The sequence below is a fragment of the Lissotriton helveticus genome, chromosome 1_1 (assembly GCF_964261635.1).
Source record: "Lissotriton helveticus chromosome 1_1, aLisHel1.1, whole genome shotgun sequence".
NCBI lineage: Eukaryota > Metazoa > Chordata > Amphibia > Caudata > Salamandridae > Lissotriton > Lissotriton helveticus.
The window spans coordinates 1,038,100,172-1,038,123,817 of record NC_136057.1 but is presented as its reverse complement, the minus strand read 5'-3'; the positions used below and the strand labels follow the sequence as shown (position 1 = coordinate 1,038,123,817).

The window sequence follows — 23,646 nt, the reverse complement described above, 5'->3', positions numbered from 1 at the left end:
CCATACGGGCTCTTTTGACCCTGGGAACCTGAAGTAGGCCCTCATATGAGGAGCGCAGCTCGCGTGCAGGTGTATACCTTGTCACTAAGTTCTGGAGTGGAATAGGAGATTTCTTAACCAGGATGCGGTGGCATGTACAGAGGGCTTTGAATTCCACTCTGCTCTTTACTGGCAACCAGTGGAGGGTTTTGAGAGCGGCTTTGGTGTCTGATCGTTTAGGGATTTTTAGGATGAGACGGGCAGCCGCGTTCTGTATTACCTGAAGGCGATTCATGGCTTTACAGGTGGTACCCAGGTAGAGTAGGTTGCCGTAGTCTAGGCGTGATGTCACAAGGGCGTGTACCAATGTTTTCCGTGCTGACATAGGAAGGAGGTCAAGGACCTTCCTTATGGTTTTTAGGACACCAAAACATACGCCAGCAACACGGTCTATTTGGGGTCCAAAAGATAGGTCAGCGTCGAGCCATACGCCAAGGTTTTTTACTCCCTGGCGGGGTATGGGAGCTTTATCCAGACAAGGAGGCCACCACGCCGATGACCAAACAGATGGGTTCCCCCCCACGACGAGCACCTCGGTCTTGTTGCCGTTTAACTTAAGGCAGTTGGTGGACATCCAGGCTGCAAGTTTTTGCATGCAGTTCCTGAAACTGTCCATCGCAAGACCGGGTGCACGCGATAGGGAGATAGCCAGCTGCGTGTCATCGGCGTATGACACGATGCTCAATCCGTGACTCACGGCAATTGAAGCCACTGGAGAGACATAGAGATTAAACAGGGTTGGGCTCAGGGACGAACCCTGTGGGACGCCCTGTCCCAAACCCATGTCTCTCGAGTAGTGGTCGCCCTGGCGAACCTGGAAGCTTCTCCCTGTCAGGAAGGATTGTAACCATTGGAGTGCAGCTTCGGATATACCTCCGTTGTTCAGACACTGTAGCAAGTTGTCGTGCGCCACAGTGTCGAACGCTGCACTCAGGTCCAATAGGATGAGGGCCATGGTGTGTCCCTCATCTACCCCCTGACGTAGGGTCTCAACTGCAGTAAGCAGTGCGGACTCTGTAGAGTGGCGGGGGCGGAATCCGAATTGGGTGTCGTGCAATAAGGCAGCCTTTTCCACGAAGTCCATTAGTTGTTTATTGACCGTCTTTTCAGCCACCTTGGCTAGGTAGGGCAGGAGTGAAATTGGGCGGAGATTGTCAAGTTTCTCAAAACTGATGGTCGGTTTCTTCCTGATGGGCAAAACAACCGCCTTTTTCCAATCCCTAGGTACTGTCCTGGTGCTAAAAGATACATCGAGTACATGTCTAATGTATGGTTCTAGTACCCTTAGACTATCCGTCAGGCGTTTGGGTGTGGTTGGGTCCCGCGGAGAGCCCGACTTCACCGACGTACAGATTTTTAGAAGATCTTCCGTGGGAGGGGTAGTAAAGTTGGTAAGTCTTGGTTTATCTCCCCACTCCCTTGGACTTTCAACAAAGTCTGCCCCGGTTTTGGACTGCGTAGGGAATGTTGAGTAGATTTTAGTTATTTTATCTGAGAAAAAATCTGCGATTTTGTCACACAATTCTGGCGAGCAGTCATCGGGGGCAATAGCTGGGTTGCTGCTTGAAAGAGTTTTGTAGAGTGAAAACAGCTCTTTCGTCGAGTTACCAGCCTCACTGATCCTAGTCGTAAAGTATGCTGTTTTCATCTTTCTGATTAGTCCATGGTAGGTTCGTCTCTCGGTTAGATAATTCTTTCTGGTTTCTTCAGAGAGAGTCTTGCGCCATTCTCTTTCGATTTTTTTCAGTGCGGTTTTCTGAACTCTTAGTTCAGTGTTGAACCACGGGGCAGTTTTGTTTATGCGTCCCCCAGATTTGGTTTTTAGCAAAGGGGCTGTGCAGTCTAGTGCCTGATTAATGCGTGTGCAGAGGTTAGCATTGGCCGTGTCAGCATCCTTCCCTCCTGGGCTTCCTCCTTTCGTTAATTCTGCACAGAATTTAGACTGAGAGAATGTAGCCCATTTCCGTTTGAGGTGGTACATAACTGGTGGCTGTGGGGGTCTGCTTCCAGGGATTGGTATGGAAAAAGGGACCAAGTAGTGGTCCGACCAAGGAATGGGAGTGGGGGTCATAGCTTCCGCTTCCCCCCAGTTGACAAATATGGGGTCCAGCAGGTGACCCAGTTGATGGGTAGGGCCTTTAACAATTTGGGTAAGTTGGAGGGCTTTCAGTGCCTGACAAAAATTTTTACTGACGTGGTCTGATGGGTTATCAAGATGAAGATTGAGATCCCCGAGTACCAGAAACTTGTCATTGCACAGTGCGGTTTCCATGATTCCTTCAACCAAACTCTCCTCGAATCTAGCTATGGGGCCTGGGGGTCTGTAAATTAGCATGCCCTTTAGTGTGTAGTTATTATTCACTTTGACAGTGAAGCTCCCTGCTTCACTGTCCAGGATGGGAGAGCTATCTAGCTGGCATCGTAGGTTATCGCGGGCTATAATTGCGATTCCACCTCCTCTGCCTGTGGGTCTATCCAGTCTATGTATTGTATACCCTCCTGGAGTTGCCTCAAGGGCGTATGGTGTAGATTCATTATCTAGCCATGTCTCTGTTAGGAACACAAGATCCCATTGGTTCTCAGTAAGTAGATCATATAGGTCTAGCCTGTGTTTTCTCAGTGAGCGTACGTTAAGCAGTCCGCAGTGTATGGTATAGTTCATATTGGTTGTATTCTTACCGTGGTCGAATGAGAAGTGACAGTGTTCACAACCCATATGGTTTTCCACGCATAGACTATGCTTGCATGAATCATCAGTTTGGTGGCATGCGTTGAGTAGATCCTGCTTGCTCCACCGTATGTGGCCATCCGGAGGAGCAGGGGTTGTGGCCCTGGACCGCGTACGATCGCGGACGGGCGCAGACGGGCTTGCCTTAGGCGCGCCTTCGGCGCTCAAACGGCGCTCCCGCTGCGCTCGTCCGCTGCGCTTGCGTGGGAAGCACATTTGAGGAGAGGAAGGGTGGGCGTGGCCTAACGGGTGGGCGTGGCCTCGCGCTAGCGATGGCGGCCGTGGAGTCTGCTGCAAGGAACAGCGCTAAAATCCGCTGTAAGTGCTTGCATGAGTTAAAAATGCAGAGAGGATCTCTGAGTGGACACAAAGTTGTAACAAATGTAAAATAAACACTAAATAAACAGTTTTAAAATCACGAGTCACACCACCTCCGGCTTTCCGCCTCAGAGGTCTTCAATTTCAGTAGGCGCGCTTGCAATCAGCGCTTTCATAGGCTGGGAGGGTGGGCGTGCATTTTACTTCATCAATTTTCACAAATAACTTCTAATGAGACTCTAATGACCTGCAATGTTGTCATAGAATGGTCTTGAGTGCATTGTTCATAAACATACTTTAACTATTACTATATAATGGGTGGTATTCTCCATTTGGTGTTCTTAGAGGCCAGTCAGTAGAGGAGCTTACCGGATTTATCCCCGTGTTCATATTCCCATTCGGAGGATGCCTGCCAATACTGCCTGGCCTCCTCCAGGAAGACCTGCAGCAGTTTAGACCTCAGCAGCATAATCTAGCGATTCAGATCTGCTGAGGAACTGCGTCGTGCCTGCCGCTCCAGGGAAAGTATCTGGGCCTTCAGATCTGTCACTTTCATCAGTCGGTGGGCCTGTTTGCCCCAGAAGTACACTTTATAGGATGGGCTTGCTGGCAGCCTAGTGGATCCCTGTAGAGGACACTGTGCCCTGGTATATTTATAGAATGTTTGAATCTCTACTTTAACAAAGTCGGCACACTCCTGGTCTACAAGATAACAGGCATTAATACGCCACATGGGTCGTGACCTGATATGCCTCGGGGGAGGATTTGTACTCAAGTGTTGTTAAGGACGACGGGTAGCCAGATCTGGTCAATAAGCAACATTGTTCCGTGTGCTGCGGATTTGTGAGTGTGTATGTATGTACGTAGGGGTGCCATGTCCGCCATGCACCGCAGAGACTTATCGAGTCTCCCCACAATGAGGACTGTGTGGAACGTGTGTGACCTGGTCGAGTGGGTTTGGAGGTATCCGACACAGGGTCAGGGCCGGTATTAAAGTCACCTTCTGTAAAGTGGTACCTGTAGGAAGGACCAAATGTCGAAGCTCTGCGTATTGTAGTCGGTCCATCTCAGAAAGACCAAAATCAGACTTAAATTGTACAAAAGTCTTAAGTATAGAGGCTTTAAACATGTCAACCAGCCCCTCCTGCCCCAAAATGCTGTGTCCTCATTCTTAGGGATTAAGTCAGTATTGTAATGAATAGCAGTGTACTGTGAAGGGTAGGTTACCAGGCCATTGGCTGTTATATAAGTCCCAATCAAGACCAGCGGAAAATTGCATAGTTCATATGCTACAAACTCTTCTGTGAGTTTACCAGGGACCCCTCCACTGCTACCCTCTATTGAAATGATTCATAGCAAAGTATTTAACAAAGCTCGTCTGCCTGTCTACTCTGCATTAAGAGCCTTTAAGAGATTCTTGACCATTGCCCTCCAAACGAATCACGTGATTTGTTTTTGCTTAAGGTACCCCCTTTCCGTACCCTGCCAACCCAGGTCAGTAGGACCTTAAACTTGTATATTAAGCCCAGGACAACATTCATCTTAATTGCATTATTCCTACCAATCCATGAGATAATGAAGCGGCCTGAAGAATCTTAGTCATGACGGACCGTGGATAATTATAAGGAGCAGTTGGAATAGAATAGCTCTCCTGGGCTCCTGGTGATCCCTCTACTTCGGGCGGCAAGGTTAGGTTAATAATCTCAGATTTATTATAGTTAATTTTATATCAAAAAACCAACTCAAAAGCCTTCGGCAAACGTCATCCACATAAAAAAAAATTGTTATTCTTGGCCTCTTGTTGTCTGCACCCTGTGTTCCCAAGCTCTTAAAACCCTAATCAACCCATCTTAGATCCCAGGGAATCTGTTCATAAATGTATTTGTACAACATACTGTTAGTGACACAAGACAGAACAATAGCACTACTACATGCTGGCTCGGTGGCAGGGTATATAATGCTGAATCAACTACCAATGTTTGTTCAATGTAAATCACACAGAATTCAATAATGCTCCATACAGTTGCTAACAAACAATGCCAAACTCTCAAAACCAGCCACCCACTATGGTTTCAAATACAACACGAGAACACCAGAGACTAGAGAGGCATTATTGTGAAAGCAAACATTCATAGGGTTCTAATCCCACAGAGTATAAAGAACAGCGATTACAGTAATCATTCTTTCACTAGGTGATGTTGTGGATCCTTTTATTAAATATTTTATATACAACAGCCAACGCGTTTCACCCTTGCGGGCTTCTTTAGGGCAGGTAAGTAGTCCGCAAATTCGAGAAAGGCGATTCCACAGGGTATTAGCCCAAATCGGTCGGCACTTTCGTAAATATTATTTCCGATCACAAAGTCTGAAAAAGAATATCTTTTGTGTAAAGATCCATAGTCACTATCCCAGCCAGAAACCAGGGTATATGGAATGTTGCGCACTCAATTGCTGGCGATCGGGGAAACTCCTGTCACGTTGAGTATTTCAAGTAAAGTCTTAGAGTTTAGGATTCATGATAAACGAGGAGAAGTCATTTTGACCCCAGTCAAATCATTAGAATTCCTAGCTTTTCTTGTAAAGTGAGTTTCGTGTACTCTCCATGCGAGGTCCGTAATGAACGGAGCTCTTTAATTTTTTGAGTCGTTCCCAAATTTCCCAGAGTAACCTAGCTAGAATTGTAGATCCTATGCCTTCTGTAATTCAGGCAGTGTTTCCGTGTCCTTTCCATTATCAAGACCTTCAAAGATTAAAAAGTCACAATCTCAAAGTGTCTCAGTTACTCAGATCTAATCCCTTCGGATTAATTAACCACTTCGGCGCTCATGACGAGCTCAGCTCGTCATGAGTTACGCCGCTCGCACGCTGATGACGAGCTGAGCTCGTCATGTAACGCAGCTTTTTTTAAAACGCAGCGCGCAGCGGGAAAACCGCTAGCGCGCATGCGGTTAACTTTATTCACATCAAGATAGAGAAAGGACTACCACCTCACACCTATTACATAACCACTGCTTGGAAACTTGAGTGATCATTCTGTAGTACAAACTCTAAGCCTTATGGGATTTGTATTTGTTTAATGTTTTCATTTACACCCTGTTGGTTGAAGTTGTTTTTTTTGCTTGTGTTGCTATGAGAATGAAGTGAGAAATTAACTTGTGATACTCACCTCATTGTATTTAATAACATTAGGATTTTCCATCATTACCACTTGGGAAATCCACATTCTTCTCTAAGCCCTGATAGAGTGTTATTTAATGTGCACTCTTCAGATTGCTGCCAATTATTAAACTACTTATTATCAACATCTAAGTCCCTCTAGGATGAAAGAAATTATTCACCCATAACTTGCCCTAGAAACAATTCTAAAATGTGTACTCACTTCGGATAATCATCGGTTAGAACAAGATCGGTTGCTTTAAATATTTAGTTTGTACTTACAATAGTTAATTAGAAGTTCTGAGCATTTTGTAATTTTTAATTCGTGATTTTTACACAGGTGATTTGCCTAAGCAAGTTAAACTGAAGAAACTGATTAAACTAAAAACACTGGACACAAAACCAGGTAATGTATCTCCTTTTTTAAGGGATTTGCTCTCAACCAGCAAATGATCATGTAAACTGTTTTTAAATCTGATGATAGGTCCCTTGGCGGTGGCTGATCCTCATCCATCAGTCTCCTGACCCCCTTCATCCCTTGCCAACTATTTGTTTATTCAGAATTCAGTTGGATTTTATGATTCCTGATAAAGAAGAAACTTTTTCACTTTGAAATCAGTTGTCTATTTTCTCACTGGTTATGCTTCTGCCTAGTCACTAGCTACATAGGTCCTTTCATAAGCCTGTGGTTCTCTCTTTCATTGGTTACCCTCCTCTCCTGGTCCAATGTAGTGGGCTTCAGACCATCCATGTTGTCACCTTATTTCTTTATTTGCCTGCTCACCTAATTCATTTCTATTTGCTTCTAAGTGGTTGAATGATGATGTGTAATTATTGATTAAACGGTTACGTCCATTATCCGGTTAATATTAACGTGAATCTTATCATGTGCAGCAGGGTTTGTTCTGCCTATCGAAGGCACTTTGACTACTGTTTACAGTAAATGTTTGGGCCAGAAATTCAGAGTTCAAAGCCACCCACATCAGCATAACCATGCAACCTTCTACAAGTTTTCTTAATTGTTGTATTTTTTGAAATTCAGAAATTGCTGAATGATAATATATTCTACAGTCAGATGAATATTTTTGCATAAATTTGGGGTACCCCTCTCCTGATTGGAGGCATGGTTGAATTGGAAATAAAGTTGAAGCTTTGAGTGTCTTTAGCTTCCCAGTAGTTTTTGGGATCGCCTTATATGTGGCAGGCTCTCTGCCCTAGCAATGTAGGCATCTAGAAGCATAGAAATATAAATCAAAGAGGGAGTGACCCCACTAACCAAGAGACAGGGTACCACTGGTAAATGTAAAAGAAGAAATTCTCTTGAACATACATACCTATTGTTGAATAATAATTCATTCAAATTCAAACCAAATATACATCACTATATCATGTGAGTAAAAACATCCATCTAACTGAGGGCGCAAATCTGAACCCAAAAAGGAAACCACATAGTACACAAAGATAAAAAACGATACATGGTCTGTATAAATCCAACTGTGTCTACACCATATCGGTGACTTTAAGCCTTAGTTAGTTCAATTAGCGCATATAAATCTGTGAGTCAAAGGTCCAGGGGTAGTTCAAAACGGCGTTACTTTAATGATATCCCTTCTATATTTCCCAAAACAAAGCCACGGGTTTCACGCCTTGGAATACGGTGAAAACAGAGGACTGCGTGTCGTTGAGTCGTTGAGTCGTCTACTCGGCGTCTCGTGTTTAGAGTTAAAATGAACATTTTAACTACTCGGCGTCTCGTGTTTAGAGTTAAAATGAACATTTTAACTACTCGGCATCTCGTGTTTAGAGTTAAAATGAACATTTTAACTCTAAACACGAGACGCCGGGTAGACGACTCAACGACGCGCAGTCCTCTGTTTTCACCGTATTCCATGGCGTGAAACCCGTGGCTTTGCTTTGGGAAATATAGAAGGGATATCATTAAAGTAACGCCGTTTTGAACTACCCCTGGACCTTTGACTCACAGATTTATAAGCGCTAATTGAACTAACTAAGGCTTAAAGTCACCGATATGGTGTAGACACAGTTGGATCTATACAGACCATGTGCAATTGTTTAATTGTTTACGGAAGGACTGGTGATGTAATTAGCATCCCACCTTCCTACACGATTAGCGGTGTATCAAATTTAAAATTTGTTGCAAGAGAGACAAGTATTCTTTATGTCCTGATGAAGGTGGTACTGCAATCATTTTCTACTACTGAAACGCGTCGACGCCTTCATTTGCATTGGGTTATATCCAGGAACAGCCTCATGTCTAATGCAAACATGAATGAATAGACTGATGGTGTTTATGTATTTGATTCCTGTTGGTAATAACCTTACTTTGATGAATTTAAGTGTTTAACATATATGTTTTTGTCTCTCATGATAATTTTTTTAACATTTTCCTTGTGTATATTTATATGTATTTTTATTGTTAATTATTACTGTCAATTTTGTATAACTATTTCTAATATTGTTTTTAAAGAAATTCAGATTGTGTCATATATTTGAGTTTTTTATATGTGTGTACTATGTGGGTGCTTTTTTGGGTTCAGATTCGTGTCCTCAGTTAGATGGATGTTTTTACTTGCATTATATAGTGATGTATATTTGGTTTGAATTTTTATAAATGAATATTCAACAATAGGTATATATGTCCAAGAGAATTTCTTCTTTTAGATTCTAGAAGCATAGACCTGTAATCTACTGAGTTACCTGCTAGTCAGCTGTTTTCTGTATTTCTTCTCTGGGACACAGTGAAGTGTGACTTCTTAATAAAGCTTCATTTGAAATTTAGTGCATTGATGTTTCTCAGTCATGTTTGCCTATCCCTCTTTATCTCTTACTTGCTCTTCCTATCGCTGGTTTAATGCTTTAAGACATGGTCTTGGGGGTTTCTATTGTCTATGCTTCTGTGTTAGAATATGTTAGTAATCTCTTTTTCTGTTAATAGCAGAGAAGTAGTATGATTACATCTGTGCCCCCTGAGGTTACAGCATAATTTCTTCTGTCCAGGTACTTGCGTATCAAAGTTGCAGTAATAGTTTTTAGCTCATTCACAGACCCCATGAACATTTGCGGGGAATAGGGATCTGTGGGTAATGTCATGAGATCTGTGCTCATGTAGGGTAAGATGTTACTGTACAATGAACTCTTCTTGCAGTAATAAAGGTTGTTTTTGGAAATACATTGCCTTACAGTGGGTCTCTGTTGCATAAAGCTGCGAATGATTCAAAGACGTCCGAAGCAGTGCTAGTTATAGAAACTGTATCAGTGCAGTCACCAAAGGCTTTAGCATGAAAGAAAACTAGGGCAGAGCGCTTGTGACTTTTTTCAAATCCTAATTTCATGTATTTTTTTTCTTCTGCTTTTTACTGCCTTTGTTATTGCTAATATTTATGTTCGAGACATCTGGGCTGCTGAATTCATATCTTATCATAGATCGGCGCCTAGTGTTTGGTCCGGATGTTTGCACCTTGTTGTCTTGGAAGAGTCTTCGAAGTATCACGAGATAGGTGACTCCTCCCCTGGACTACAGTGCGCATGGGCATCTTCTCCATCTTCAGATTGTTTTTCTCCGCCATTGGGTTCGGATGCACTTCGACAATCCTCCAACTTCGGGACCGAAGTTTTCCAAATTTCTAAGGCCAAAAACCTTATACTTGCGACGTTATTGTTTCCGCTCGGTATCCCTTGACTCAACAATCCTTTCCATCTATCTCTGGTAGTCGACGCGGGCCATTGGACCTTTTTGACGCCACGTGGGCCTCCTGCCGATGGAAAGCACCCAGTTTAAAAGATGCCCACAATGTCGATCCAAGTTTCCACATAGCGATAAGCATACAGTATGCAACAGGTGCCTATCACCGGAGCACAACGAAGAAAACTGTCCAGCTTGTGCTCAGTTCCGGTCGAAGAAGACTATCCGGAACCGAAGAGCTGCTCGACAAGAGATGCAGCGACAGGCACCAGAACCGGATAACATTTTCGACGACAAACATGAACTCCCGGAGGCAGCGGACTCCGACCTAGAACTAGTCACAGTAGAAGACCAGTCGGACTCCGATGAAGAGATCCCTCCGGGGCAAACCGTGAGTACCAAAACCCCTACCCTGCCTCCACCTCCAGACAAGGCTCCGGTCGAAGCATCGCCTAAAAGCCTTAGCCGCGACCGAAACACCGCTTCAGAAGCCCCGCCTTCCGGCTCGGCTCCGAAGACCATACCAAAGCCTTCCGGTACCCCGGGACCGAGCAAAACACTTCCCAAGAAGGCCGTCGACTCAAAAACGGCCGCAGAGCCGCGAACAGGCGCCAACATCAAAAAAGTCGTCGATCCGAAAAAGGCCGTCCAGCCAAAGAAGGTCGTCGATCCGAAAAAGACCGTCGACCCAAAGAAGGTCGTCGATCCAAAGATCATTGTCGACCCAAAGAAGGGCGTCAATCCAAAGAAGACCGTCGACCCGAAAAAGGTCATTGACCCGAAAAAGGGAATCGACCCAAAGAAAGTCGTCGACCCGAAGACTGCCGCCGAGCCAAAAAAGGCCGTCGAACCGAAAAAGGCAGTCTTACCGAAAAAAGTCGTCGACCCAAAAAAACACATCGAGCCGAAAAAGGGGGTCGAGCCGAAAAAGACCGTCAAACTGAAGAAGGTCGTCGATCCAAAGATCACTGTCGACCCAAAGAAGGGCGTCAATCCAAAGAAGACAGTCCACCCGAAAAAGGTCAGTGACCCGAAAAAGGGAATCGACCCAAAGAAAGTCGTCGACCCGAAGACTGCCGCTGAGCCTAAGAAGGCCGTTGAACCGAAAAAGGCAGTCGAACCAAAAAAAGTAGTCAACCCGAAAAAACACATCGAGCCAAAAAAGGCGGTTGAGCTGAAAAAGACCGTTGAACCGAAGAAGGTCGTCGAGTCAAACAAGGCCGTAGAGCCGAAAAGAGCAGTTGAGCCGACAAAGGACGTCGAGCAGAAAAACACTCCACAGAAAAATAAGAGCAAGCAAGCAACCGATCCAAAAACATTGGCGCCAAAGCCACGGACAGTGGAAGAAGAACTTTTACATTCTGATCCAGTGAGCCCAGACCAAAATAGACTGTATATAGAACCTGATACAGGACATATATCAGTTTACAATAATAACAAGAGAAGACTGGACACTGAAGCACCTTCTCCTGTTCCTCCTAAGAAAAAGGACTTTGGGACATCCCCTTCTAGACCTTTTACACCTCCTCCTTTCACTCCTAACATGTCTTATGTTCCATATTCTCCTACACCTCCACACTATGACGTAGAAGACATGGGTGAAAATCCTCAACAGGACTTTAAAGACCCTGATGATCAAGGAAACCAGGATGACACATGGGACGATCAGAATGACCCTGATGACCCATATGATACACAACCCATACCCGATACCTTGCCATACCCCACAAAGCTGTCTCCTACTGACAACACTGTCGCTTTTAACCAGTTAGTAGACAGAGCAGCTCAGTATCATGGCGTAAACATGCACACTGACCCTCTAGAGGAGGATTTCCTATTTAACACCTTCCCAACATCAGAGAAGAGTGTACTTATACTCCCTATGCTGAAGGGAGTATTGAAGCACGCACCAGACATCTTTAAAGACCCAGCCAGGGCGCGTGTCCTCAATCCAAGAATTGAAAAGAAATACAAACCAGCCCCTACAGACCCCTCTTATATCAAGTCTCCGCTACCACTAGATTCCCTAGTTGTATCTAATGCTAGGAAAAGGGCAAATTCGCAAACAACAGGTAATGCCCCCCCTCCGGACAAGGAGTCAAAAATGTTAGAAGCCTCAGGGAAAAGAGTGGCCTCTCAGGCAGCAAATACCTGGAGAATCGCCAATACACAAGCTCTCCTAGCACGCTATGACAGAGCACACTATGATGAACTGGAGGGATTATTACAACACCTACCAGAACCCTATAAGGCAAAAGCAAATGACCTGATACAGGAAGGGAAATTCATCACAAACGCATCCATAAAATGCGCCCTTGATGCAGCTGATACAGATGCTAGTTCCGTGAACACTAGTGTGTTGCTACGCTGGCATGCCTAGCTCCGCATCTCGGGTTTTAAAAATGAAGTCCAATCTACAATACTCAATCATCCCATTAACCAAGATTTCTTGTTTGGCCCTGCAGTTGATACCATCTTATAAAAGATGAAAAAAGATACTGACACCGCTAAGTCCACGGATGCACTTCAATATCAACAATCTAGGAGCTCCTTTCGTCGCTCCTCTTTTCGAGGCTCAGGCAGAGGCAACACATCCCAAACCTCTTCTTCCTTTAAAAGTAGTGCACAAGGCACCTTTAATAAAGGCTCCAATAGAGGAGGTTATAGAGGGAACAATAACAAGGGAAGAGGACGTGGTGGTAATAACACCAGAGCCTCCACCGCCACCAAACAGTGACTCATTCACACTCCCTCCAGACCACTTAACACCAGTCGGAGGCAGAATAACACAATTCCTACCAGTCTGGAACGCCATTACGACTGACTGGTGGGTGAGACAAATTATGCAGTATGGTTACTATCTGGAACTTACTTCTACTCCACCCAACATACCGCCCAAGCACCGTCCAATGTCCAAAGAACACATCACGCTATTACAACAAGAGTTACTATCCATGCCGGAAAAGGGTGCCATAGAGCCAGTCCCTTTTCAACATCAAGGGACAGGAGTATACACTCTATACTTCCTCATTCCCCAAAAAGATGGGTCCCTCAGACCAATATTACACCTCAGACCTCTGAACCAATACATACTCTCAGAGCATTTCCATATGATCACTCTACAACAAGTACTCCCACTACTCCAGCAAGGGGACTTCCTTGCTACATTAGACCTCAAAGATGCATACTTTCACATCCCTATACATCCAGCTCACAGGAGATACCTCCTTTGGGGTAACTACAGCACCAAGAGTTTTTACAAAATGGCTAGCACTAGTAGCAGCACACCTCAGAGGGCAACACATCCATGTGTTCCCCTACCTCGACGATTGGCTCATAAAAGCCAACTCTTACGCACAGTGTGCCAGCCATACCTCACAGACAATCCAGCTACTCCACAAGTTAGGATTTTCCATAAATTACCCAAAATCACATTTGCAACCCTCCCACATACAACAATATCTGGGCGCAACAATAAATACCTCAGTGGCGAAGGCATATCAAAATCCAGTCAGGATAGCCAACATACAGTCTCTCACTCAAAGATTTCTGCCGCAACACTCCCTGCCAGCCTGAGTGTTTATGCAGCTCATAGGCATGATGGCCTCCTGCATATTCATCGTCCCCCATGCTCGGCTTCAAATGCGTCCCTTACTGGAATGCCTAGCATGGCAGTGGAACCAAGCTCAAGGACAATTAAAAGACCTAGTGTTGGGGAGCCAATCTCCTTCAATACACAGTCCAAGGTCTCTGGACAGCCAAGCAAAAGACACTACATATAAACCACTTAGAGTTACTAGCAGTATTTCTAGCAATGAAAGCCTTTCAGAAATACTTATGCAACAAGGCTGTGTTAATCCGGACGGACAACATGACAGCCATGTATTACATCCAAAATCAAGGAGGGACACACTCTCTGCAGCTATCTCACCTAGTACAGAGCATATGGAAGTGGGCAATTCCACAAAACATTTACCTCCTGGCAGAACACCTCCCAGGAATAGACAATCAGATAGCAGATCTACTAAGCCGACACAGTCAACAAATACACAAACGGGAGATTCATCCTCAAGTTCTCCAACCATTCTTTCAAAAGTGGGGACATCCAGAAATAGATTTGTTTGCCACTAACGAAAACTCAAAATGCCTGGCCTTTGCCGCCAGGTTCCCACACCCGTTGTCACAAGGTAATGCGATATGGATGAACTGGTCAGGCAGATTTGCGTACGCTTTTCCATCAATCCCACTTATTCCATTAGTGGCACGCAAACTAAGGCAACAGTCACTCACAATGATCCTGGTTGCTCCCACACGGGCAAGGCAGCCATGGTACACGACGCTCCTAGAACTCTCAGTAGTTCTTCACCAAAGACTGCACCTTTCGCCACAATTGCTAGCACAGAACCATGGAGAAATCAGGCACCCAGATCCCAATCAGATGAATCTAGCGATCTGGCTCCTGAGGTCTTCGAGTTCGGATATCTTAACTTGCCTCCAGACTGCGTGAACATTATCAAGGAAGTAAGGCGTCCCACTACCAGAGCATGCTACGCAGCTAAATGGAAAAGATTTGTTATTTATTGTAATAATAACCAAAACAATCCATTAGATGCCTCCATCCAAAACCTAATCTGTTACCTGCTATATCTTCAAAGATGTAACCTAGCATACTCATCCATAAGGCTACACCTTGCTGCTATAGCAGCATATCTTCAAAACACACAACATGTGTCCCTATTCAGAATACCATGGAAGGTGGCATTTTTAATTGCCATTACCTCCCTCAGGCGAGTAAGTAAGCTACAGGCGCTAACCATTCAGGAACCTTTCATGCAAATACACCACAATAGGGTAGTGTTTCGTACAAACCCCATATTTATGCCAAAAGTTATCTCCACTTTCCACATTAATCAGTCCATAGAATTGCCAGTTTTCTTCCAAAACCCGCAGTCCGTGGCTGAAAGAGCTCTACACACACTAGATATTAAAAGAGCTCTGCTATATTACGTTGAACAAAATCCTTCGGAAAGACAAAGCAACTATTTGTTGCTTTTTCACCACAACATAAGGGTAATCTCATTTCCAAGACAGGAATAGCCAGATGGATAGTTAAATGCATTCAAATATGCTATCAAAAGGCAAAGCGCACTTTAACAGTTCCCCCAAAAGCCCACTCAACGCGCAAAATGGGGGCATTCATGGCTTTTCTAAGAAATATTCCCTTAGAAGACATATGTAGGGCAGCTACATGGTCTACCATACACACTTTCACTAAACACTACTGTGTTGACGTGCAAGCTAATCAACAAGCTGCTGTAGGCCAGGCTGTCCTTAAAACTCTTTTTTCAAACCACTGCAGCTGATACAGGCAACCACCGCTAGAGGAGAAACTGCTATACAGTCTATGCTAAGATATGAATTCAGCAGCCCACATGCCTCGAACGGAAAATGCTACTTACCAGTATGCATCTGTTCTTGGCATGTAGGGCTGCTGATATGCATATCGCCCACCCTCCTTCCAGGTGCCTGTCACAGCTGCAGGGTTATCTTTTTTACATACATTCACATGGTCATCTCTTACTTTCCTATACTCCATCTTTGCCACAATGGCGAAAAACAATCTGAAGATGGAGAAGATGCCCATGCGCACTGTAGTCCAGGGGAGGAGTCACCTATCTCGTGATACTTCGAAGACTCTTCCAAGACAACAAGGTGCAAACATCCGAACCCAACACTAGGCGGCGATCTATGCTAAGATATGAATGTCAGCAGCCCTACATGCCAAGAACAGATGCATACTGGTAAGTAGCATTTTCCTTCACCTGTTTGTGCTTAGCTGTTCTATCATGCACTATTGTATAAGTGAGCTGAGCTTCTATTGTGTATGTTTATTGGTTGATTTAGGCTATGGGTTGCTAGACCTTTTTTTGTCGAAGACGACGACCTTTGGAATTTCGGGTACAAAGTTTTATATTTTGGTTAGGGTATTGTGTCCTTAAATAGGGTTATTACCTTTTTTAGATTGATTTAAGCAGGTGTTTAAACCTTCCTGTTAGGAACACCGTTTTCATGAACAATTATGCCAGGACTGGAATTAGCAAACTGAAATCTTAGTGTTTTGGCCGGTTTGAGACTAGCCTATGAACATTTCCTCCTGCTGAATCTGAAGTTATGAAGATGAGGTTGTATTTGAGGGAGTATGTGATTCCCCTGAATATACTATCCAGGCGAAGAAGAAAAGGTCAGAGTATAAGTAATTCTTCTATAAACAGCAATGACTTAAGTCCCATTCAAAGCTGGTGAACTTGCTTCCTTTCCTGTGAGCTTAGAGTTCTTGATGGAATAAACTGATTGATTAATGCAGTGGTTCTTAACCTGTGGTCCGAAGACCCCTGGGGGTCCACGAAGCCTACTCAGGGGTTCCATAACTGTGTCACAAAATCAAATAACATTAAAATTAATACAAGAGAATAGTTGGCTGGCCTCCTGATCTGAAGCCTCGGGGGCACAACAGGCTTCCAGCAACCTTGCATCTGAAGTCTGCCATCCGTGAGTCTACCCTGCCAAGTGGTGCCACCCCAGTCTTGGACCCTTGTAAGTGGGCTTGAGGTAATCTGCCAGCCTATGCAGATCCAAAGGAACCAACACATCTCCTCTGCTATGCGGTGCAAACCAGAGTAGGACTGATGCATTGCCGCTACTCCCTGGATTGGGCCCATCGCAAAGTCCCTCATACCCTCGCAGCCTCATTGGAACCGCTGCTGTGAGACAGATCCTCAGCACAGGCCCTTTCATCCCTTGTCAAGAGCAATCTCGATGACAGACTCAGTCCTCGAAACTGATGCATCGCCACAACTGCACGCCCTATCCTCAGTGCCGGACTTCACATCGCAAGCCCAGTCATTGTGATCCACGACGATGATGATGCAGGTCCTCGCACCGCAGCCTCGTTACATCTTGGAACAGACTGTGCAAGTCTTCAACATGGATTGGATCCTCTCAGCGCTCTGCAAACCAGGGTTTAAGGTACTCTGTTCAGCAGGCCTAACTGTGCTCCTATAGCCTGTCCGCATTCCATCATGTTTGGCCTGAATTTGTGACTTTGTCCCTTTCTGGTGTAACCAGATATCCACAGTTGGCACTTTGTGCTTTTGCCCTATTTTCACTATAATTTTTTTAAATTGCACGTTTACAATTCCACAGACTGGATTTTTGTTGTTTGGTTTTATTTATTAGAACATACTCTATTTATTTTCTAACTTGGTGTGGGATCCTTTTTGTGTGGCGTTTTCACTTTATTACTGTTTGAAGTGTTGCACATATACGTTACATAGTAGCTCTAAGTTGAGCATTACTGCTGTGTGCCAAGCTATCCGATGCTGAGCACAGGTTAATTTAGAGTTGGCTTGTGCCTTACCCTGACGAGGACTGTGGTTGCTGCTTGACCAGGGCTCACACCCCAGTCAACCATCAACCCAATCTCTTGTAATATGCATATAGCTTTTCCAGTGTCTAGGTTAACCATTCCGGTTCTTGTGGCTCAGTGGATTGATGCATTCATTGCATGGATCTGTACAGTTGAGTAACAGTTAACACCCATTTGCTGTCAACAGCATCAACAGAAACCTTTGTGGATGTTATGCTCTTGTAAGTTAACAGAATCCAATAATCAGTTTTGAAGAGCTTCTGAGGTTTGATACCATGTAGGATGCTGCATTCCTAGTTTTGGGATGTCCACCACTTATGGAGCGTACCTTCTCCTCTCTAAAAATCTCTCTAGACACCACTCTGGGCTTGTGTGATAAGTGAGATTATTTTTTTACACAGGAATCTACACATCCTACAAGACATTTCTGCATAAAGACAAGATCCTGGTCAAGAAATTACTTAAGGTAAGGTTCTGTCTTTGTATAGGTAGGGACTTGAGCAAATATGAAGTGTAAATCATAAACCTCTGAGAATAAAAACGTAAGGGTCCATTCACACTGTGTGTCCACGTCAACAAAGCAAACAAGCTAGCAGACAGAAAATGTGATTTAAAGATTAAATGTTTAGTAAATGTTTATTAAGGTACAAATAGTAAAACATCACAAATTAGAAGCTATGCAGAATTACAGAACTTGCAGCAAAAAGGCCATCAAGTAATATTATAAAACATGACTATGCAACATACGCATGCTACAGTGTGATTGGCTCTAAACCGATCGGTATCCGGGATAATTGGTGCCAGAATTAGAGAAAAGCCTCACCACAGGCCCAAACCATATATCCATATGAGTTTGCATAACATCTGTCTCTGAATCTACAGTTCTGCAGAATCACTGCCAAACAACTAGTAGAGTAAAGACGTCTTACATGGAAATGTTTATTTTTGTCTGAGATGGATAAGAGAGAAAAATTGTAAATTGATGGAAAATTTTCATTTCTATGGAAAATTGGGAAACTAGTTGAAAACCTGTATCCCAAAGTTGTAGCTTGCATGGAATCCTGGTAGACAACCAATATATTTGACACCGTGAAACACTAGTACCACCAGTTCATAATCTAATTGTGACTAAACGCGATTGTCACTTTTTTTTGGTGTATTTACTACTACTTTGATGTAACCCTCAAAATTAGTTGTTGAGAGCATTTAAAGATAAAGCATAAACTCTCCTTTGTCATTTTGGTTGTGGATACCAGACAAAAAACGACAGATGCCTAATCACCAAAGATCAGTACAGTCGGTCTTCAAGTAACTTTCCACCTAGAAAATTACAGACCGTTATCCTTGCTGAACACGGATTATAAGATCCTCAGTAAGTTACTAGCGACGAGACTTTCACACTGCATTCCGGATCTCATACATCCGTATCAAAACGGATTCGTGCCGGGGAGGAGCACTGCATTAAACTTACGTAGGTTAAGTCAACTGATGATGATTTGCTAGATCTCAGGCAAGCCTTCGACTCTCTGAGGTGGGACTACATGTTCGCAGTGCTGCTCAAATTTGGCATTCCTGAGGAATATGTAGCATGGGTGCAATTGCTCTATCAAGCCCCTACAGCGAGAGTACGTACCAACGCGTGTGTCTCGGAGCCGTTCGCCATTGCGAAGGGAACCAGACAAGGGTGTCCCCTGTCACCCTTGCTTTTTATCATCGCGTTGGAACCCTTACTGTTGAAAGCGCGGGCGGTGGCGATACACAGAGGAATAACCAATCGCAATACCAGCCATATCATCTCCGCCTATGCGGATGATATACTGTCGTTTCTTAGCGACGTATCGGGCCCCCTAACGCCACTCCCAGAATTATTCAACGACTTCTAGAATCTATCGGGTCTTATGATTAACGAAAGTAAATCCTATGGCTACTATTTTCACAAGCCCCTTGTAAATGATTGCCTACACTTCCCACCACACAGCTTCCGGACTGCCCCTGAGACCTTTAAATACCTGGGCATTCAGGTTTACAGGTGTCCACAGGACCTCTTAGAGGGTAACTTGGGTCGGGCATTTGGCACATTACGAGCACAAACACGATTCTGGACCACACTACCGCTCTCGCTGGCTGGTAGAGTTACAATTTCGAAGATGGTGGTGCTGCCCAGGCTTCTATATTTCTTCACGAACCTACCGATACTGATACCCCCACACTTTTTTAAGACTTTAAATACGGTCCTGACAGAACTGATATGGGGCACGGGTAGGCGACGTATAAGTCTGGCTAAGTTACAGCTGCCGACAGGCGGACGAGGTATGGGAGTCCCTGACCTGATAGCATACAGCTATGCCTGCCAATTGCAATGGTTGGTCTATTGGTTAGCGGGCCACAACCTGCATGAACTCGATATGTCTGATTCCGACAGAGCCAGAGGGACTATACACAGTCTCCTTCTACCGCAAGCCAAAATACCGACTACTGCCCCGCCATTACTGAGACTGGCACTGCAGCACTGGAAGAGGGCTGTAAAATACACGAACAGAACATCCACATACGCGCCCACGATTCCACTACTGGGAATACCACTGGGGACGGGAACACTGACGGAACATAGACTGGGACAATGGCACGCTGCAGGAGTGCAAAATGTCGGAGATTTTTTCTCTGAAGGGAAACTACTGACTTACATGGACTTCACAGACTTGCACCACACCCCGAGAGATCTGTTTATAATGCACGCGCAGGTAGCGCACTATATAACCGTACACTGGGCAAGAGCCGGAACGGAACCAGACACTAACCCACTACTCACAATGCAATACCTCATGGGAACGGGTAGTCACCGAACGAAATGGCTTACAATTGGGATACGGTCGGGCAGAGCGATACACTTGCAACCCCTCCGTGCCAGATGGGAAGAGGACGTAGGTAGGGCCTTCAGGGACAAAGAGTGGGAAAGGGTGCTAAAATATCAAAAAAAAGTGGCACGGAATCCTAAGTTCAAATATATCCAATTAATGATAGTACACAGGGCCTACCTTACCCCCCACAGGATACAAGTGATGTTCCCGGAAGCGACAAACAATTGCCCCAGATTCGGGATGGAAGATGCAGGCCTAATACATATGTTCTGGGACTGTTCCCGACTCAGACGATTCTGGGGGGAGGTCCATGACGTACTACTAGCGGTAGCGCCAGGTAGGCCATACTCATCCTTAACGTATGGGGTTCTGGACTGGGTCATACCGAAAAGAAAAAGAGTGTGGGTACAAGATTCGCAGATCTGGCTATGTTACTGGCGAAAAGAGCAATAGCAATGAAGTGGAAATCAGCCAGGGCGCCCGATATAGAGAATTGGAGTGGAGAAGTACTGAGATGGGGGAAAGCAGAAGGTGCAGAATTACAAAGGGAAGAACGTAGGGGTCTGAGGAAAACACACATTTCCCTAGACTGGCACACGAATCTAGGAGAATTCGAAACGCACTCCAAGACATTCGATGACTGAGACCAGAATATCCCTCGAAATGTCGGCACACTGAAGGGTGAACATGCAACATATGGTTGATATCCTGTAAATAAAGTTTATAATGCCCCAATACCTTGCAAGGCCAAAGATGCAGATTCCTTCAACATATTCCGCACATCAATGTATTATGTCTACTGGGAGGATGACGGAGAGTCATTTTATTTACTTTACAGCTCAAGAGACTTTGCCCGATGGACACCAACTGCAATTGTTTAATACTTCATGTACCATGAGTGCCGGGGGGGGGGGAGGGGGGATATAAATGCGTTTAAACTCGTTGGGAATAGTTCAACCGGTATTAAAAAAGAAAACACAGTCTTTCACTGCATATATACGTTTAATATGTAAAGATATGCCATGATGATGCTCTGATAAATGTGATGCCTTTACGTTGATTACTGTGTGAATAAAACAAATTAAAAAACATTTTTTAAAGTAACTTTCCACCTAAAGTAGTTAGCGTAAAGGTACAACATGCAGCAAAAGATATTGTGCATCACACACAAAATATTAAGGCATTGACGTGCAATTACGATATTATCCAAAGAGTTGGGAACTCGTAAGTAATTTGGGGATTTGTGGAGTAACACACTTTGCTTTGTCTTGGGTCTCTAGCACTATCCCTGTTGATTAGCTACAGGTGAATGCCCTCCTTTTATGTGGATGAAGTTGCTTAAATGCATCGAAAGTAGCCTCAGATGATCTTGCAGTTCTTTCTTGAATCAAGTACTCCATCATGAGCTCTTCAAAATATACCCAAATACAGACAATGTCTGCATAAGTGCAGGATGGCACAAGACTTTTCTACAAAGAGAAACCTTTTTATATACATTTGTTCTCTTAGGCTGTTGGTTGACTGGTATGTGATGGCAGCTGAATGGTGGTTCATGTGAACAGATCTTTTTATCTGCTACCATGATGGAAAACTAGCCAATCTTTCCTTGCCTTGTGAAATCCATAAATTCACCTTTAACCACATTCTTTACTGTGGTTTTTGTAGTGTGTATTGTGTTGTGTTACTTGTGCTTGGCGTACAGTGCCTGAAGTCTATTGCACACGGGCAATGGTTACACAAACATCCATATGTCTGCACAAACCAGTGATTTCTTTGTAGATTGCTGTTATCCCCAGGGATGTAACTTCAGTTTTTCCTTTGGTACCACAATTTTGGCCACACAATTATAGTTGTGTGGTGGGGTGGAAAAAATCTGCACCTGACCTCGGATCTTTTTTTTTTTTTTTTTAATATTTTATTTGCATTTTCAACCCACAGCAAGCATGTCACAATTAGTCACAATCGCGTCAAAGCACCCACATACCGCCCACCTCAAAAGACACATCACCCCCCTCATTCCATGAAATAGGGAGACACACGGTCTCTTCGTATGTCTCAGATCTGGTAGGATCCTCCTCATCTTCCTTGTCTTCTCCGAGGGTCGGAAACACAGGCCCAATGGCCCCCCAATCCGGAGGCCAGTTAGGTCCAAAAACCGTGTTATGCTAGTCAGCTCGCAGGCCTCCATCCAATCCATGATACTTTCTCCATTTCCCCCTTATCTTACGGAACTTCCGGGGGCACCCTCTCGCTTTGTATGTAACCCTTTCTACCGCCATATACATGTCCATCCCTTTCCTCCATTCTCCTAATTGGGTAGGTAGCGACGCCCTCCCACGTGCGTTCCATGTCTCTTTTCGCTACCACTAATGCCAGTAGTGCAAAAATAAGCAGTGGGCGGCCCAAGTCAACATCACCGGGTATGCCCAGCAGTACACATTTAGGATCTAGAGCGATTGTTTAGTCCAATACTTTACTCAGTTCTCCCAATACGTGTACCCAATATGTGTGTATGAAGGGGCAGTCCCAGATAGTATGATAGAAGTCCCCTTGTGCCTGTCTGCAACTCAGGCAGTGCGGTTCGCTGGCTCGGGCCATTTGGTATACTCTGGCCCTGTCAAAATACACCCTGTGTAATATCTTGTATTGGATGAGTCGAAGGCGGGATTTAATCACCGCCTCCCTGTGGTGCATCAAGGCCGCCTCCCAGACCACTGTTTCTAGCGTGCTCAGGTTCTGCTCCCATGTTTCCCTCAGTTTCCCCAGTCTGTCTGGCATGTTATTATTCAGTGTCCTGTACGTTAGAGAGACTGCCTTGTTGGGTATCTGCTCTTGCAATAGGCGTCCCTCCAGCGGGGCATAGTCTGGCAGGGGAGGGGAGAGCGAGCTTTCGGCTGGCCAGGCATGTCGCAGTTGCGCGTATTTAAAAATTTGAGTAGAGTGCAGCCCAAGCTCCGTTGCCAGTGTCCTGAAGGTTTTGAGTTCTCCCTTCGCCACCACATCGCCAAAATTGGAAATGTCGATGGCATCCCAGCCTCCAAAACCCTTAAGTTTGTGGAGTTCCCTCTACCAGGTGCAGTGCCAGATCGGTGTCTGTTTAGTTGGTTTACTTGCCCAGCCCATTGCCTTGGTCGCCCTGTCCCAGACTTCCAACGTTATTTGCGTGGCCGGGAGTAAGCGTCTCCTACTTTGCCCCCCATATAGAAAGTATAAGCATGAACGGTATGCCATGGTGTCCCTCTCTAGCCTATAGGAGAGGTGATCAGCCAGGACATGGATCCACTCATTCACCGGTGCCAGATGCTTCGCCCAGTAATAGGCCTCAATGTCAGGCAGGGATATCCCTCCATTATATTGGTTCCGCTGCAGTGTACCTAGGGCGATCCTTGGCTGTTTCCCCAGCCACAGCAGGGAGCGC

The 23,646-nt window shown here is 44.8% G+C and overlaps 1 protein-coding gene across 2 annotated transcripts in view; it reads left to right on the top strand.

Annotated features, from left to right (window-relative positions):
• The window catches only part of DENND6B (DENN domain containing 6B), a 269,667-nt gene that overhangs the window by 197,878 nt on the left and 48,143 nt on the right, over positions 1 to 23,646 (top strand). For both annotated transcript variants that reach the window (XM_078677849.1, XM_078677845.1), the window contains 2 exons: positions 6,582 to 6,647; positions 17,772 to 17,836. In XM_078677849.1, the coding sequence (XP_078533975.1) occupies positions 6,582 to 6,647; positions 17,772 to 17,836 (131 nt within the window). The remainder of the gene's footprint in view (positions 1 to 6,581; positions 6,648 to 17,771; positions 17,837 to 23,646) is intronic.